Here is a 17,948-nt window from a genome sequence, read left to right as displayed (position 1 = left end):
AAAAATGTGAACTATATTGTCAGAAAACCAACTGACCTAGAAAATAAATTGAGGGGAGATAACTTAAGAATTATTAGGCTGCAGGAAATCCATGATCAAAAAACAAGAGCCTAAAAATCTTATTTCAAAAAATTACAAAGGAAAACTGTCCTGATATCTTAGATCTAGAGGGTAAAATGGAAATGTAAAGAATTCACCTGTCACCCCCTGAAAAAGATCTCAAAATGAAGACTTCTACGAATATCATAAACAAATTGCAGAGTTTCCAGGTAAAGGAGAAAAATATTACAAGCAGCCAGAAAGAAACCATCCAAATCCCATGGAACTACAGTCAAGAATACCTAAGATTTAGCAGGTACCACAATAAAGGAATAGCAAAAAGGCTTGGAACATGATATTCTGGAAGGCCAAGGAACTAGGATTACAACCCAGAATATCCTACCCAACAAGTAAGTATCATCCTTCAGGGTAAAAAAACAAACAAACAAAAAAAAAGAGTAATTAATGAAACAAAGGACTTCTAAGTATTCTTGATGAAAAGACCAGAACTGAATTGAAAATCTGACATTCAAACACAAGACGGAAGGGAAATATAAAATGGGAAACATGAAAGAGTAATCATAAGGGACTCAATAAAATTAAACTGTTTACCTTCCTATGTGCAAGATGACCCATGTAAATCCTAAGAACGCTGTTTTTATTATGATAGTTAAAAGAGACATATGCACGAATCAGTTAAAAGGGGGGGGGCATAGAAAAAAAAAGGGAAAGGAAGTATAAGAAAAATCTTCTCTTTTTTAGTGAGGAGGCAATGCTTGAACATTCCCATCACCAGTTGGGTATCGAAATATAGAACCCAAGAGGGAAAGGGGATAAGAGAAATTGAGGGAAGTGGGGAGGCAGATTAAGGAAGGCAGTGATCACAAGCCAAACAGAATAAAAAGAGAGAATGATAAACAGAAGAAAATAGGATGGAGGGAAAAAGTTAGTTATCATAACTGTGAATGTGAATGGGATGAGCTCACCCAAAAAATGGAAGTAGATAACAGAATGGAGTAGAAAGCAGAACATGTTGCTAACAATGATCCCATTTGAAACAGAAAGACACACACAGAATTAAAGTAAGCAGGGCTGGGGCTTATTTTATTATGTTTCAGCTTAAGGAAAAAAAGACCAGCGTAGCAATCATGATCTCAGACAAAGCAAAAAGCAAAAACAGATTTAATTAAATGAGATAATCAGGGAAACTACATTTTGCTAAAAATGTACCACAGACAAGTGATGAAGTAATACAAAAAATTTTACAGCAAGTTTTCTGATAAAGACCTCATTTCTTAAATATATAGGGAACTGATTCAAGTTTATAAAAATAAGAGCCATCCCCTAATTGATAAGTGGTCAAATGATATGAATAAGCAATTTTCAGAAGAAATCAAAGCTATCTATAGTTATATGAAAAAAATATCTAAATCACTACTGATTAGAGGAATGCAAATTAAAACAACTCTGAGGCACTACCTCACACCTATCAGAAATGACAAATGCTAGAAGCAATGAGGGAAAATAGGTACACCAAAGAATTCCTAGTGGATTAGTGAACTGGCTCAACCATTCTGGAGAACAATCTAGAACTATACCCAAAGAGCTATAAAACTGTACATGCTCTGACTCAGCAATACCACTAAGCCTGTATCCCAAAGAGATCAAAGAAAAAGGAAAAGCACCTATATATACAAAACTATTTATTAGCAGCTCTTTTTTTGGTGGCAAAGGAAATTGAGAAGATAACAAGTTGTGATATATGACTGTGATGATATACTACTATGCTATAAGAAATGATGAGGGGGCAGTTTCAGAAACACACGGCAAGACCTACATGAACTGATGCAAAGTGAACTGAGAAGAACCAGGAAATCACTGGACACAGTAACATCAATGTTATAATGATGAAATGATGATCAACTGTGAAACACTTGGTTACTCTGATAAATATAATGATCTAAGACAATTCCAAAGGACTTATGATGAAAAAAATGCTATTCGGAGAGAGAAAGAGAGCTGATTAATTTTGAGGGCAAACTGAAGTATAATTCTCTCACTTTTTCTTTTTTTAAAAATATGGCTAATATGGAAATAGTACTGCATGATTTCACATGTATAATTGATATCGTATTGCTTGCCTTCTCAGTGGGTGAAAGAGCAGTGGGAGAGAGGGAGGGAATTTGGAATTCAAAATTTAAAAAGAATGTTAAACACAAATAATAATTTTTAAAATTATTTTTTAAAGGAAGTAGTACTATTGAATTCCATCATGGAATGGACACAGAACAAACAAATAAAGAAGATATGTAACGAATAAGTTACATAGGTTTCAACAACTGCTTGCTGTCAGGGCTGGAGTATCATGTTAGAATAGAAAGAACTCTGGTTCTGTAATCAGAAGGCCTGAGGTCGAATACACTTCCGATGTTTAATAAATACGTAACTTTCGGGCAAGATTCATTATCTGTAAAATATTATTTTACAGATAGAAAGGGTGAGGCTAAATGTTTTTTTCTGAAGTCCCTTCCATCCCCTTATTTTACAGATAAAAACTGAGCCTCAGGGACATTGATTCTGTCTTTTTCTACTTATCCAAATCTTACGCAACTTTTGAGGTTTAGGTCAATTCCTACTTCTTCCATGAAACCTTTCCAGACTCTTTCATGTTATTGTATGTACTCAAACAATCAACAGGCATTTATTTGTACTTCCCATGTGCTTGACACCTAAGTGTTTGGGATACAAAGACAAAAATGAATCAATCTCTGACCTCAAGAAGCTTGTACTCTATTGGAGAGAAACAATATATACTCCTCTCACCATCTGAATCTAAGTCCCTTGAGGTCATGAATCAGGTCATACTTTGTTTTACCCATTCCCCACATAGTGTAGCACCGTTTTTTGAGACATGATAGGCACCAAAAATATGGTGACTTATTAGAAGGGCAGTGTTTTCTTCCCGGACCTCTGTCTCGAAAGGTAAAAGCATGTTCCTAATCATTAAAAGCCTCTCTTTTATTAAAACTGCAGAGAAGAACTTGAATCTGAACCATGAACAGACACGTGTAGCAACCTCCTGATCACAAGTCAATCTATCATATAGATATGAAAATTAGAAAACAATGATTTGGAAATAATCACCTGCTGCCTTTAAAGACCTATACCTCTGCCCTGCTTTATTCAACAAACAAAGGATGAAATTCATTCACTCTCTTTCCTCTTAGACATCCTTCCTCTAAAGGAAATGTTAAGATTACTCTACTCACTTCAGATGTGTCTAAGAAAACTACTTTATTGAATAAAGTAAATTTATTTGCATTAAAGCTTTAATTTCTCTTCCTATAATAGTTTCTGAAGTGAAGGAGAAGTTAGTCTCTTTTTTGTGATACAGTACTGGTTTTAATTTCTTTAAAATAAAGATTACTTTTTCGTGTCTTAATCTTTTTTTGGCAGTCTCATGAAGCCTACTGACCCCTCCTCAGACAAATGTTTTGAAAAATATAAAATGCATACAATTACAAAGGAAATCAAATGTAAGTGGAAATAAAGATGCACAGTTCTCTTCTTATCCAAGTTTACAGACCCCGTTGGGGTATATGGATCCCAGGTTAAAAACCTCTGCTTTAAAGGAATGTTTTCACTTAAATCTTTCAAGGTCATATCTTTTTAAATTAATCATCCCTAATTTTACTTTTCTTAACATTCTTCTTCTGGAAATGGAAGAACATGTAAGGTTCAACAGGTAAGATGTTGCAAAATTAGCAATCAAAAACAGAACCAGACCAATAACCAAGAGAAAAGAGGCCCAGAACATGGCCTAGGAGACAGACATATAAAAGGAACAATGTGAGCATTTTTTTGTTTAGTTTATAAAAACACCCTCTTATCCATCCCAAGGAAGGAATGGCATTTTTATCTTGTTGTTCTTGATCATACAAAAAGAGAACTCTCTCCTCAGATGAACCAGACCTGGGTATTTTCAGCTGTGGTCAGCTGCTTCTCTGAATCCCAGTAGGTTTGGAGATGCAGAGTAAACAAGGCTATAAATCAAATGCGATGCATTTAATACCTCAATGCATTGCAAATTGATCTGCAATACTGTTCAGTTCAAGTCACGTTTCTAGTGAGACATGTCACATTAAGAGGAAGGGAGGGAGAAAGGAAATTCAAAGTCCTTCTGTTGTGTTTGGTTCCAATGACTACTTGGCTATATGAGAGGCATGGCCAGATTTCCTTCAGGTGAGATTCTTTTGATTCTTAGTCATTTATCAAGTCGAAGCCACTGGTATTTAAAAGACAGTTCTCATGGTTGGCATTAGAGCTGAAATATTTGGTGGGCAACTTTTCAAGGAATAAAAGCTGCAAAATAGCTTGAGTTCCATTCAGTGTGCTGTGGGAAGTAGCTAATGGACAGCCATTACTTTGACTGAAGGGGAGCATTGCCAATCAATGATCATCACTGAGATCCAAGCCACCACACAACAACAACAACATTTCCTAAGCCTATTTCACTCATTCGTCAAAGTGGGACATTATCCCAACTGAGGGGAAGAAAAATGCAGATGGAGAGTGGAAGGGAAGGAACTATTTAAAAGTAAAAGCTCTGCTCCTGTCTCTGCTGATAATTGAGCTTGGCCATGGATAATTACGGCTCCCTTCTGCCATTTCCTGATACCACACTTGGCTTTCCTGGAGGCAACACTTTCTCTTCCCCAGCTGACAAGCTGGGCTATTTCTGGCGGGATAAATTTGCTTTGTCTCCCATCTACTGCCCTGTCTTTTTTCCTAATGGGGAGAAGTGAATGCTGGTGGTCAGCAGAGCGTCAGGAGTCCTGGCCTGCTAACCTCAGAGGTGGCACCTGATTTCTGGGAGCTCAGAAGCCTCTCCCTTGAAACTTCCTTACTAAAAGCACTAAGAGACCCTCATGAAAACAAGCAGCAGAAAGTGCCCTCCTCTTATTCTTTCTCCTCTCCTTAAACTTGTCAGTCCTGATATTCCTATCACTATTTAAAATAGAAAGTGAAGGGTCAGTTAAGGGATTCTTCTGTTATTTACAATATTTTATGTCATCTAGCTGGATGATACATAGGACAGTATGTTCTGAAGGAAGGAGCAGCTACATTTAGAGTGTGAAATCAGTCCCAAATCTGATGAACTGTTCAGGTACTTGCCTGTGGTCTGGTATTATATACTTAAAATGTAAAACAGAAAAAAGTTTACCCCTTTGCACACCATGTGAAACCATCCTCCATCAAAGAAGAGGAAGACATATTTCTCTAGGACAGAATTCTTTGAAAGATGATGACAGTATATTCCGACATGACCTATTGGTGGGGGGAGGGGGGTTATTTTAGTTAATTATACTTTTTAAAAAATATAAGTAGTGGCAGTGGGCCAGTCAAAAGCCTTTGGCTGAGACTAGAGTTTTACTAATTAGAGTGCATTCATTTGGGTATTAGACAGAACAGCAATATTATGATAAACATGCATGTTCAAAGTAAAACTCAACAGTCAAACATGCTTGCAAACATGCCAGAATGGCCTGAGATGAGTGGAAAAGAGTACTAGATTTGCAAGGAGAAGACCTGAGTGAGACTTCTTTTAACTCAGACACCTGGGGGGCAAACCATTTAATGTCCCTGAGATTCGGTATCCAAAATGGTGACTTGTACCTTCATCATCACAGTTAGCCAATCAGATGATGAATTTTCTCACAGCAATTCAATCTAAGACAAAACAGAGTATGAGACAGACTGAGCTGAATCAAACACAATAGGTCCTTTCATGTCATGCTTATGCTTCCTGCTGCTGCGGGGATCAAGTGAGAAACGTGCAAACCACCTTATACATACTAAAACTCCCAGTGGAAATATTATTACTGCCTTCTGCAAAGGCTGAAACATGGTGTAAATAAAATACATACTTTTGGGGTGATCTGTTATCAACTTCAGCCTTCAACCGCAAATTCTCCCTTACCAGGCCACCATTTTCCAATTTTAGTTTCTTATTTGCCTAAAGAAAGAAAGTGAAACATAATAAAGCACAAATGATGACCAAGTGCTCTTGGAATATCTAAAACTACCTGTGAGAATTGTGTCCTCACAAGCAAAGCCATCAGTGTAAAATCACCACTGAGAATCACTTTTGGAGATTCAACAGGACATATTTTATTCATATTCCCAAAATACAGAGCACATCTCCTACTGAGGAAGAAGAAAACTTTGACATTTATTTAATGTTCATTAGCACAGAGTTATCAAGGGAATGTCATAATGGCAACTCATGTTTGTTTGGTTTCTTGTTTTTCAATGTGACAATACTTTAAAGCATCACAATATTACCATGTGCATATATCAGCAAAATTGGTACTGAATGATTCTTTTTCCTTTAAGCAACAAGATTACTTTTTTTTCATTTGTTTACAGAAAAAGTTTTCCAGAGAATATCTATCTAATAGGCACTATTTTTTGCTGCCTGACTCACTGCATGACATTGGGTAAATCACTCCTTCTCATCTGTGAAAGGGGATTGGTCTAGATCATGGACAGAGAACCTGTAGCCTCCAGGCCACATGTAGCCTTCTAGGTCCTCAAGTACGGCCCTTTGACTGAATCCAAACTTCACACAACAAATCCCCTTAAAAGTAGGATATGTTCTATGAAACTTGGACTCAGTCAAAGGGCCGCACTTGAGGACCTAGAAGACCACATGTGGCCTGGAAGCTACAGGTTCCTTGTTCTTGGTCTAGATGACCTCTAGGTACCCTTTTAACTCTTGATTTAAGACCCTATGACTGCCCTAATGAACTATAATCAATGGCTTCAGGGGGCAAGGCAGAACATAAAGAAAGACCACTAGATTTTGAGTCAGAAGATCTGCTACCTGTGAAACCCTGAACAGGGATATGACTCTGCCTGAGTGACTCTTCACAAGTCTCTGTGTGTCTCAGTTGCCTTGTCTGTAAAATGAAGGTGTCGGACTCAGAAAGAACATCTGATTTAGAGTGACTGGACCTATATTCAAATCTTGAATCTAACAATTACTCTGTCACTTTGGACAAACTGAAGCCTCCTTGGGCCTCAATTTTCTCAAAATTGAAATGAGGAGGTTGGATTCAGGGTTTCTTAAATTTTTTCCACTCCACTTTTCGAGTTTCAGCAGCATTCCTTGGTGTTGTGTGGCCTGAGCGCATGCGCAAAGTTCCAACGCTTTGTTTAGAAACAAGGCTGCAATGAAGCCTCACATGTCACACAGGCAAGCACTGCCAGAAACACCTTGGATTCATCACACGTTTGATTCTGAATTAATTTTTGGTCACTGCACACTCAGAAACCCTTTACTGCGGCCAAATTTTTTTTGCCATGACCCACAGTTTAAGAAGAGCTGGATTAGATCACCACTGAGATTCTTTCCAGCTCTAAATCTAAGATCCCATGACATAAAACATTCAATTAATGTGCTTTCCTCTTTCCATCTTAAGATGTTCTTCAAATACCAAACAAAACACTCTTAGCAAGAGGAGAAATTAGATTTAGAGTGCCTATTTCCAGTAGTTTTAAATTTTAAAAAAGATAACTTTCCAAATTTTTCTTTTTCTTTCTTTTTCTCTCCCCACAAGTGTGAGTCAGTATAGCCTAAAAGAAAGAGAATTGTCCTCCTGAGGCAGAAGACCAAAGTTCAAGTTCTTCCTCTGACAGGCCCTTGTGTGTTCATGAGCTAGTTAGTTCAGTCAATCTCTTGCTGACCCCGTGAAATTCTCTAAACCTACAAATTACAAATAAGGTCCTGATTCGTAGTGGCAGATGAAGGTTTTCATTAGCTGTTCCTTGCATCAATGAGATTATGATGGCGGGGGGGAAAGGGAGGGAGAAAAGGATAGGGATATTTTCCTTTAAACAAATGAGACATTTGCATCATCCATAAACTGACTTTCTGGAGTCTAATCCTATGTTAAGCTGAAAACTAAGTTCTGGACCCTGGAAGAGTTAACATATTCACTGAATCTCAGAGTTGGAAGGACCCTCAAAGGTTATCTAAATGAGGTGTTGGACCTTAACCTTTTTGTGTTATGGACTTTCCTTTGGCAATCTGGCAAAACTTAAGACCTCTGTCTCAGAATAATGTTTTTTAAATGCATAAAATAAAATACATAGAACCCCAAAAGAAACCTATTATTTTAATATAGTTATTAAAGTATTAAAAACAACAAGTTCTCAGATCCAAGGTTAAGAATCTTTGCTCTACATAGACCCGTACCTCAACAAAGCTATCTCTACAATAGCTCCATCCAGCATTTGCTAGAAAACTGCTAGTGAGGAGCTCACTAAGGCAGGAGGCAAGACCCTGCACTTTCTGTAGTTCTATTAGCAATTTTTTTTTTTATTACCTAAAGCTTAAATCAGCCTATACAGACTATCTAGTCACCTGGACTTCAGAGGTCCCTGCTAGCTCTAAACTTAGGATTCTAGGAACCTCTGGACTCCCTCCCACTGCTCCCTGCTCTGTCCTATGAAGCCCAACAGAAAACATCTAATCCTTACACATGAAATCTTCTCAAATACTTACAGACACTTCTCATGTCTACCCTTCCTTACTCTTTTTGATTGTATATGTCAAACGTTTGTGAAAATAGCTCTGCCACCAGCAAAATGTATTAAATAGGCCTTGAAGAAAGTATTTCAAAGTTGCTAGTGTAGAACTTCTAGTAGGATCACACAAGTTACACTATCTTCTTCTGCACCTAACATTCCTAATTCTCCTAATCTGTCCCTATTCTCTTCCTTGCCTCATTCCTCCTTCCCTCCCCCATTCACACAACACAAATCCCCTAAATGATCAAGGAAATGAGCAACGGTAAAAAGGGCAGACCGAGTAATGGACAGCTCTTTTAGGCTTAAAGATGAATTTTTCTTAGACCTAGCCTTGTTTCTTTGGAGCACTGGACACCTGTTTATCTGTCTGGCTGTAAACCAATCAGAACCACTGAGGGTTAATTCATTAAGTGACTGATAAACACCATTACTGCCCCTCCAAAGACTCAGAGAAGGCCCTTTACTTCCTCATATGCACAGGCAATGAATTAAATTCTCAAGCATAGCACCATGGAGAGAAGCACTTAGCAAATGCTTTTTGATGATGCTGACAAGCTTAAATTAGAAACCAACTCGTTTAATTTCTTTCTCTCACCCCCTCACTACATAGCTCTATGCTGTGACTGGGACATCACTGGCTTGGTGTCAGTTAAATCTCAGAATGGGCCATTCTTCTCCCTCTTGGACCCAAACCTGCCTCTACCATGAGACCATCTTGGATTAAGGTCACCCACCCCTCCAACAATCTGTTCCCTTACTGTGAATCCTCATATCTTTATGCATATTATTTTGCAATTCGTATCCACTTCGTCCCTCTGTACTTATTTGATTGTAAACACCTTGAGAAAAAGGCAGAAATTGCATTTTCTAGTTTTCTATTTCCTCCTGTCTACTTCTCCTTCTCCCCCCAAGGGCTTAGTACCTTGCATGCGGCATAGACTCTGGGTCTTCATTAGGACAGGGATAGGGAACGGGCCTATGATTTCATTGATGCAGAGAATCCTGAGCAACTCAGCACCTTCTCAGTAACTTATGGTCTTGCCTAGAGCAGTGCTGTCAAACTCAAACAGAAATGGGGATCACTGAACCTTATGTGATGATCCCTGTGGGCTGCAAATTGACTGAGAAAGCCACAGATGCTTTTATATTTCTTTTTTCAAGAATACATCAACATATTAAAATCACACAGTTGCTCAATTTTAATCTGTTCAGGCCATACTTGGGAGTATTGTGGCTGAGCATTCAATACCTCTGTCCTGGAGCTCTGAAAGGTAAGTGACTTTAACAAAGTCACCCAGCTAGTGTGTGTCAGAAAAGAAACTTGAAGTCAGGCCTGAGGCCAGCCTCTACTGACAATGTTGCACTGCCAGCCTCTCAGGTCCTCATTAACTACCTAAAACAGCTGTGAGGTCTTTCCCATGTTTAAGATGGCTTTAAGTCCATAACAGTTCAATGCCTGAACATTAAACAAACAGGAGAGGGCCAAGTATGCTATGTATGGCTTTTTTTTTAAATTAAAAAGTACAAATAAAGGATCTGTTTCCTGAATATATCCTAGGTACAAAAATATTTAGTGCAGGAAATATAATGAAGAATAAGAAAAGTAAGAGCCTAAATGTAGTTCTGTAGTTCTGATATCACCAACAGGGAATGATCAGTGAGCAAGTCAGTGGATTTTAAAACTAAAGCTGCCATTTCTTTAGCATTTGTGTTCTCTTTTTACAAAAAACAAAACCAAACCCCCAGATCTAAGATGTCGACTGTGCACATGCTTCCTCCACTTAAAGTGGATGCACATTCAGCATAATTATGTCTACAGGCCCTTTTCTCTAGAAACAGTAAATTCCCTTCCTTTCATCTTGGGCACCAACACCCCAATAAGGCATATATTCTGCATGTGGATATATGGTGATAACTTAGTTACAACAGCCCAAGGCCAAGCAGACTAATGGATCTAGGCTCTTTTCTGCTCTCTAAGCCAAATTCCAAGGTCTCATCTTTAAAATCTCATCTGGAGTTCTTTGGTGCAAGGAAGCTGATTCAGAAAGTCACTGTAGGGAACAACGGCTGAGCAGGCCTCTGTGGAAGAGGCAGACTTTGGAATGGCCAGAATGGCCAGCTCCCCTGGGGCAGGCCTCCATCTCCAATGGACCCTGTGTGGTGGCATAGGGGCAGTGCAGAGTCAGGAGAGTGCTGGGACAGCAGACTTGCCCCACTCACCTCACGCACCCACTTTTCATCTCTCTTTTCAAGTTCCCTCAAGGCAGGGATTTTCTTTCTTTTTGCTTGTATTTGTGTTCCGGGGGCTAGAATTGTGATTAGCAACAGACATTTAATAAATACATCTATTGACTTGACTTACAAACATCCTGCGGTAAAAAAGGGAGGATGTGACCTGAGAAGGAACAGGAATATAACCAGGACAAAGAGTCATCCCATGGGAAAGGGATTAAACTTGTTCTGCTTGGTGTCAGGAAACAGACAAAAGAAACAAGAAGAAAAGTTGGAGGGAAATTAAGCTTGATTTTGGAATAACTTCCTAATAATTTAAGACTAGACTTGTGATTTCATTAATACAAGGAACTGCTGGTGGGAAAAGCTACTCTACTAATACAGAACTATACCTGTAACGCAACCAGAATATGGGGAGAGTTCTGGGGATGGTGAGAGGCTAAGTGACTTGTCCAGACTTCTACAACATGTAGCAGAGGCAGTACTTGAACCTAGGGTCTCCTGACTCCAAAGCAAACTTACTACCTTATGCTTTCCTGTGGCCAAAACAGAACAAAGTAAAAACCTAACAAATGAAAACTAATCAAAAGTAGAAGGCTGTGTGTGCCCCTTGTCAGGGTGGGGGAAGGTCTACAATGAGAAACCTGGAGAGTTTCTGATAGATTGCAGAGGAAGTATCTTGATTCTGTAAAGCTTGGGCTAGATGGCCTCTTATGTTCTGTCCAGTTCTAAGAGTCTATAATGCTACACTTTAGGCAACTACTTACATGGAATGACACTGGGATTATACTGAGACTCAAGTTCAAATTCTGAGTTAGAGAGTTCCTGGCCTACAAAATTTACTAGTTCTGTGACCTCAGGTAAGCTGCTTGGATTCTACAATCAGTTTCCTCATCTGTTAAGTGAGGATGCCACCACTTATACTACCCACCTCACAGGGGTTATTGTGAGGGTCAGATGGAAAAACTTATATGTGGTACTTTACTGTTTCATAAAGTTATATAGAATTTTAAACATGTAAAATTATATATAAGTTTAAAATTATACATACACACAAATACACACATACACTGCTTAGTAGAATGAAAGGAGTCAGAGTAGTTTGAGGATGTAGGTTCAAATCCTACCTCTTACATTTAATACCTGTGTGATCTTGGTAGTCACTGAGCTTACCTGGGCCTTCATCTCTTCATGCGTAAAATTAAGTGAATGAACTAGATGGCTCCTGAGAAATGTGATTTTCATAGGCTCAGATTTAGAGTTAGAAGGGAACCAAGAGTTCTTGTTTAACCCCCTCATTTTATATATGAAAAAACTGAGGACATTTGACCTTAACACCAGGTAAAGATGACACAGGTAATAAATATCAGGGGCCAAGTTTGAGCACACACCCTGACTCTAGGAGTCCGTTGTTCTGTCCGCTATACTGGTAAAGGAAGTATGGAATAACAGAAAGGTTAGCCTTGGAGAGAAAAAGATCTGGATTCAAGTTCCCCCCCTTGACCCTTACTAGCTGTGTGACCTTGGACAAATCACTTCTGAACATCTCAGGCAATAAAGACTAGCTGGAAGAGCGGATGATCTGCATTTGTATAAAAACTTTCTTCACTAGGTTACCACATCAATAAAATAACAGGAATGGGTCACAGAGAAGGAAGAAGAACAAAAGGAGCAGCAGCTTTTCTTCTGGGGTTGTTGTAAGCGCTTTCCCAGAAACTCTTCTCCCTCAGAAATGGTTTAACAGCTCCACAGAAGGTGGCTTCAGATTCGCCACGACCATCTCTGCAGGGAAATCTATGGAACTGTGGCATACACTGAGCTCTGCTCCTGCCTTACCTCCTTGAGCTTGTCCACATCATCTCTGACTTTTTCATAGATGTCATGAGCTGCCCGAAACTTCTTTTTCCATTCTGACACAGTTTCAGGGTGAGGCTTATTTCTCTCTTCTGAAGCTGGCCGCCTTTCTTCACTCTGGTTGCCCAGGGTCAAAGGATCCAGAACAGACTTCAGTTGTGCCTCTAGGTTGAGGTTCTTTCCTCGAAGCTCTTCCACTTCCTTCTGCAGGCATTCTATTTCATCCTAATTAAAGGCAAAAGGGGTTTTTTCATTCATTTTCTTTTGAGTCTTCCTGTACAAAATGACTAATATGGAAATGTTTTACATGACTACATATGTATAACATCTGATAGCTTACCATCTCAAGCCAAAACATTTCATAAACTCGGATATATACGGCAATCTTGAAATGCCACAATTACATGGCAAGATCCAGACAAAGGACTCCAAGAAAGGCAGAGAAAGGACTCTGACACTTCAGAATCTTCTCCCTGGCTAGGAGCTATAAATTCGGTTGAACTCAAATTTTGAATTAGGAAATTATCTGAGCTTATTTTGAATTTGTTATTTCTAGTAAAGATTTCAATTCTTTGATCTTATGTGTTATATTAATAACTGATTTGTTACTCCAGCTCAAGTTTACATCCAACCTCCAACTATTGTTCCATACGGTCACATTACCCTCCATGTTGTTCCTTGAACAGGACACTCCTTTCCAAGACTCTGGGCAGTCACTGTCAGGCACATTCTCCCTCACCACTCACAGCCAAGAAGTCTTTGAGGGATCCCCTTTAATGTTATCACCTTTCGTCTGTTGATGATCTCCAGTTTGCTCTGTACACAACTTGCACAGACATAGCTGTTTGCATGTTGTCTCTCCTGTTACATTGAAAACCCTTTGAGGGCAGAACTGTCTTGCCTTTCTTTGTATGCCCAGGGTTTACACATCTCCTAGCACACGGGAGGCATATAACAAATGCTGGCTGACCAACTCTGCATTCAGCACCTGGAGCACAACTTTAATCACAACTCTCTTCTCAATAAGCTTCATTAACTCCCTGCTGCCTCCCTTTGGCATTTAGTATCTTTCACAATCTGGCACCAATCTAGTCTTACTTTGCATTACTTTCACATACATATATTCCAGTCACACTATCCTCCTTGTCATCTACTGGGTGCAAGACAAAAGACCATGCCTGAAATGGTACTCCTGCTTCTGAAGACATCCCTCATGCCTCATCTAGGCCTCTCAGACATCTCAACCACCATTCAAGGCTCAGCTCTGAGACCTTCTCACCTAAGGCCTTTCCTGATGATTCACCTCCATACAACCAAAATTATTTGTGCTCAACTTGTATTTACTTGTTTTTGCACATAGTACATAAGGAAATAAGCTCTTTCATGGGAGAGATTGCTTTCACTTTTTTTGTCTCTGTATCTTGCTTAGCGCTTAGCACTTAGCCCAATACTGTCCCATAGTAGATATATAATTGAATTGAATCATGTTAAAAAAAATATAAAGTCAGATCTCTAGCATGGAAACAACTTCTAATACAAAAGAACAGTCTCAGAAAAGATGGCTCTGTAGACTTCCTGGGAGGTATGTGGTTGGTAGAGGAGGGTGGAAATTCACTAGTAAGGATTATACACTTAACAGTTACTAGCTAAATCTAGTGTTTTTGAAATTTTTGCCTCTAAAACCTCTATGTCTCCCACCTAGAAGCAGGAGGAAAAATCTTCTACCACTGCTTCTGAATTTTCACTTCTGAAATACCAAACACAGGATAACTATCTTTTCCAGCACAGCTTTTTCTGAATGCCATTTTTAAATGAACAGCTCAGACATTCCTGGCACTTAATGACTGCCCTCTGAATTCCCAAAAGACTAATGATGAAGCACACTATCCACAGAAAGAACTGATATTGTTTGACTACAGATTAAAGCATGCTATTTTTCACTTTCTTTCATCCATTTTCTTTTGAGTCTTCTTGTACAAAATGATGAATATGGAAATGTTTTACATGACTGCATATGTATAACATCTTATAGCTTACCATCTCAAGTAAGGGGAGGGGAAGGATAGAATTTGGAACTGAAAACTCTTTAAAAAAGTTAAAAATTGTTTCAACATGTAATTGGGAAAATATTAAATGGTTTTTATTAAATTTTTTAAAAAAGAAAAGCAGCCTTCTAAAAACTTACTCTGCCAAGTGTTTTGTTCTATGTAAAAATAAGTACTATTATCACTCATACTACTACTAAAAATAATAATAAACAAATAAAACTGGTTTCTTCTGTTGCTACATTCAGGGTGTTTCAACCTCTATTGTGGACTTTCACAAAGGGTGGCAAAAATGAGGGGAAAAAACTATTTAATGTGGATGACTTAAATTCTTTTCTAAAAAGGAAAAAGTACTGCAATAAGTCAGGAAGTTACTGATCCTATTAGAAAAACATACAATTTCCTTATGTGTAGTATTCTGTACCATTTCAGGCAGGATCTTCTGCCTCAACCAGAATGTTGCCACCATTTTCCATAGCATGCCGAGTCCTGTCTTTGTGTTCTCAAAGCCTAGGGTGGCACCTGGCACAGATCAAGATATTTAAAGGAAGCCTTGGGATGGATTGGACTGAATTACCTCGTATTCTCGATGGAGTAACTCAAGTCGAGTTTTCCGGAGGTGCTTTCTGACAGCGTGGCTAAGCATAGGTTCACTTTCACTTGTTCCTCCTAGCAAAAAACATTTAAAAAATTTGGAATCTAAGATATATGACAATGAAAAGCAGAATTCCAGTAATAGCCGTCCCTCCCCTTTCTCAAAAACCCTTAATAATAATGGTAGTGATTAGATTGTATAAAACATTTTAAAGTTTACAAAGCACTTTACGTACATTATCTCACTTGTGCTTCACAATGTCTCTGGGGAGCAATGGAATGAGAACTGGGTTTGGTATCAGAGGATCTGATTTTAAATCCCAGATCTGCTGTGTACCACATTCCTGACCTCTGGCCCTTCATTTAATGTCTCTGAGTTTTAGTTCCTCATCTGTAAAATGAGAGAACTGGCTTAGATGGTTTCTAAAAATCCTTCCAGCTCTCAACTCAGGATTCCATAACTAGCTCTACAGATTTTTTTTGGTATTATTATCCCCAATTTGCGGAGGAAGAAATTAAGGTTCCAACATGTTGCTAGTAGCAACTAGTGTCAGCTCTGAGAACTGAACCTAGCCAGGTCTTCCTGATTCCAAGTCCAGCACTATTTCCATTACTACATACTGGCTCTCTATTTAGTCTATGCTATTGGTCCCAGTATAAATCTGTCCTTCCCCCAAAGCCAACAAAAGCATCTTCATCCCAATCTGCGAAGAGCAAAATTTAGAGCAAATGGTGAATGGTTCCATCACTCCAAAAAGGCATCATACTAAAAGAAGCATCATATGAACAAGGGTAATAGTCTCAAGGACAGGGACTGGGCTTTTATTACACATCATATACAGCATACTCTAGAGCACTTATCAGATGTTAAATAAGAGCAAAACCAATTAGCTCCTCAAACTTGCTTGGTTATTGGTAATACAACGGAAAAGATTAATGTCTGCTTTCATGCAGAATGCTAACAAACCAATTAGAATGGATTAAGAGTCACCACATTAATTGTAAACCTAGAGTGACTTGTAACTCAAAATAAATACTCTCTAAAAGATGTTAACTTCCCCTTGCTCTTCTTCTATTCTGTCTTGTTACTTTCTATGTCATGGTAGAGAAAAATGAAAACTTCTTTTATTTATGGAAGTTTTATTTCATAATACCTGATGCCTCTGGTTCCATTATAACCAAAGACCTATTAATACTAATTAAACATTCCCTTGAGATAACATACTCATAAAAAGTGAAATAATATACTCTGAATTTGTACAAAATTCTAGAAAGACTACACTGGAGTTGTTTTACCTTACAAAGGTCACTTTATTCAAGAGAGGTAGAATTACAGTTTGTTCATCATTGGCAACGAACTAAAGTAAGAAAAACCAATAAAAAACCATGGGGCCCAATAATGATGTCTCTGTTTCTCTTTATTTAAATGCAATGGGTTTCATTTAATGACAGATAAATCTCCTATGTTATCACTTTCACTATTATTTCTCTGCTCAAAAACTTTCAATGGTTCTTCAATACTTAATTAAAATAAAATAAAGTCAAAGTTCCTTAGTCCACCACACAGACAATACGTTCAGAGTTTTAACTGATACTTCCTATAAAAGGGGTTGTTTACTATTCCCTGAACACAACCTTAACTTTTTGGTGTTTGTTCATACTATTTTTTTCTTCCTGGAAAAACCTATGCTATACTTCCACCCATTAAAAGAGCAGGGCAGCAGAGTAGATGGAGTACTGGACCTGGAGTCAGGAAGACCAGTTCAAATTCTGACTCAGACACTCATTAGCTGTGTGATGCTATGCCAAGCACTTAACTGCCTGCCTTGGTTTGTCCATCTTTTAAAATGGGGATGACAGCACCTACCTTGCAGAGTGGTGGTGAGAATCCAATGAGACAATACTCGTAAAGCACTTCGCAAACTTTAAAGCACCACATAAATACTAATTATTATTAAGATCTTAACTAACCTCTGAAGGTTCCAAATACTGCTTCCTCTATGAATACTTTCTGTACCTATCTATTAAATGGCTACAGCTCTTTCTTATATTTTCCTTATCACACACAACTAATTTTGTCACTTTTCCCTAAAACAAAGTATAAACTTCTTGGGGGAAGAGGCTTTGCCTTGTAAATATTTTGGATTGAATGAGATAACAAACCTTTACAAAGATAACATATCTTTTATACTTTGCAAACCTTAAATTATTATCACACTCGAGATAATGTTGCACAGGGAATAAGAAGCTGGCCTCAGAGCCAGAAGAACTGCATTGAAGTTCCCTCTTTTGACACACACTGGCTGTGTGACCCTGGGCAAGTCGCTTAACTTCTCAGTTCTCTAGGCAACTCTCTACCACTGTAAGTTGCAGAGAACATGCTGACCTGTACTTTCAGAGGGAGTTTCTTCACCTGGCAGCACCCTTTACTACTGAAATCGCATATCCAGTCCTTATTATCACCCACAGTGCCTAGCACATGTGAGGAGTATTCAGTAAATGTTTGTTAATCATTTGATATTCAACAATGATGAATAAATGATCCATATCTGGGTATGACAGCATGCAGAAAACACTGCTGCAATTTAC

General features: G+C 38.5%; 1 protein-coding gene across 3 annotated transcripts in view; it reads right to left on the bottom strand.

Annotated features, from left to right (window-relative positions):
• Positions 1–17,948, bottom strand: part of OBI1 (ORC ubiquitin ligase 1) — a 43,608-nt gene that overhangs the window by 15,218 nt on the left and 10,442 nt on the right. For all 3 annotated transcript variants that reach the window (XM_072622168.1, XM_072622167.1, XM_072622166.1), the window contains 3 exons: positions 15,343–15,434; positions 12,703–12,945; positions 5,967–6,055 (listed from right to left, as the gene is read on the bottom strand). In XM_072622168.1, coding sequence (XP_072478269.1) covers positions 5,967–6,055; positions 12,703–12,945; positions 15,343–15,434 — 424 coding nt within the window. The remainder of the gene's footprint in view (positions 1–5,966; positions 6,056–12,702; positions 12,946–15,342; positions 15,435–17,948) is intronic.

Source organism: Notamacropus eugenii, chromosome 6 (assembly GCF_028372415.1).
Source record: "Notamacropus eugenii isolate mMacEug1 chromosome 6, mMacEug1.pri_v2, whole genome shotgun sequence".
NCBI classification, from domain to species: Eukaryota; Metazoa; Chordata; class Mammalia; order Diprotodontia; family Macropodidae; genus Notamacropus; species Notamacropus eugenii.
This window is presented reverse-complemented; position numbering and strand designations above follow the sequence as displayed.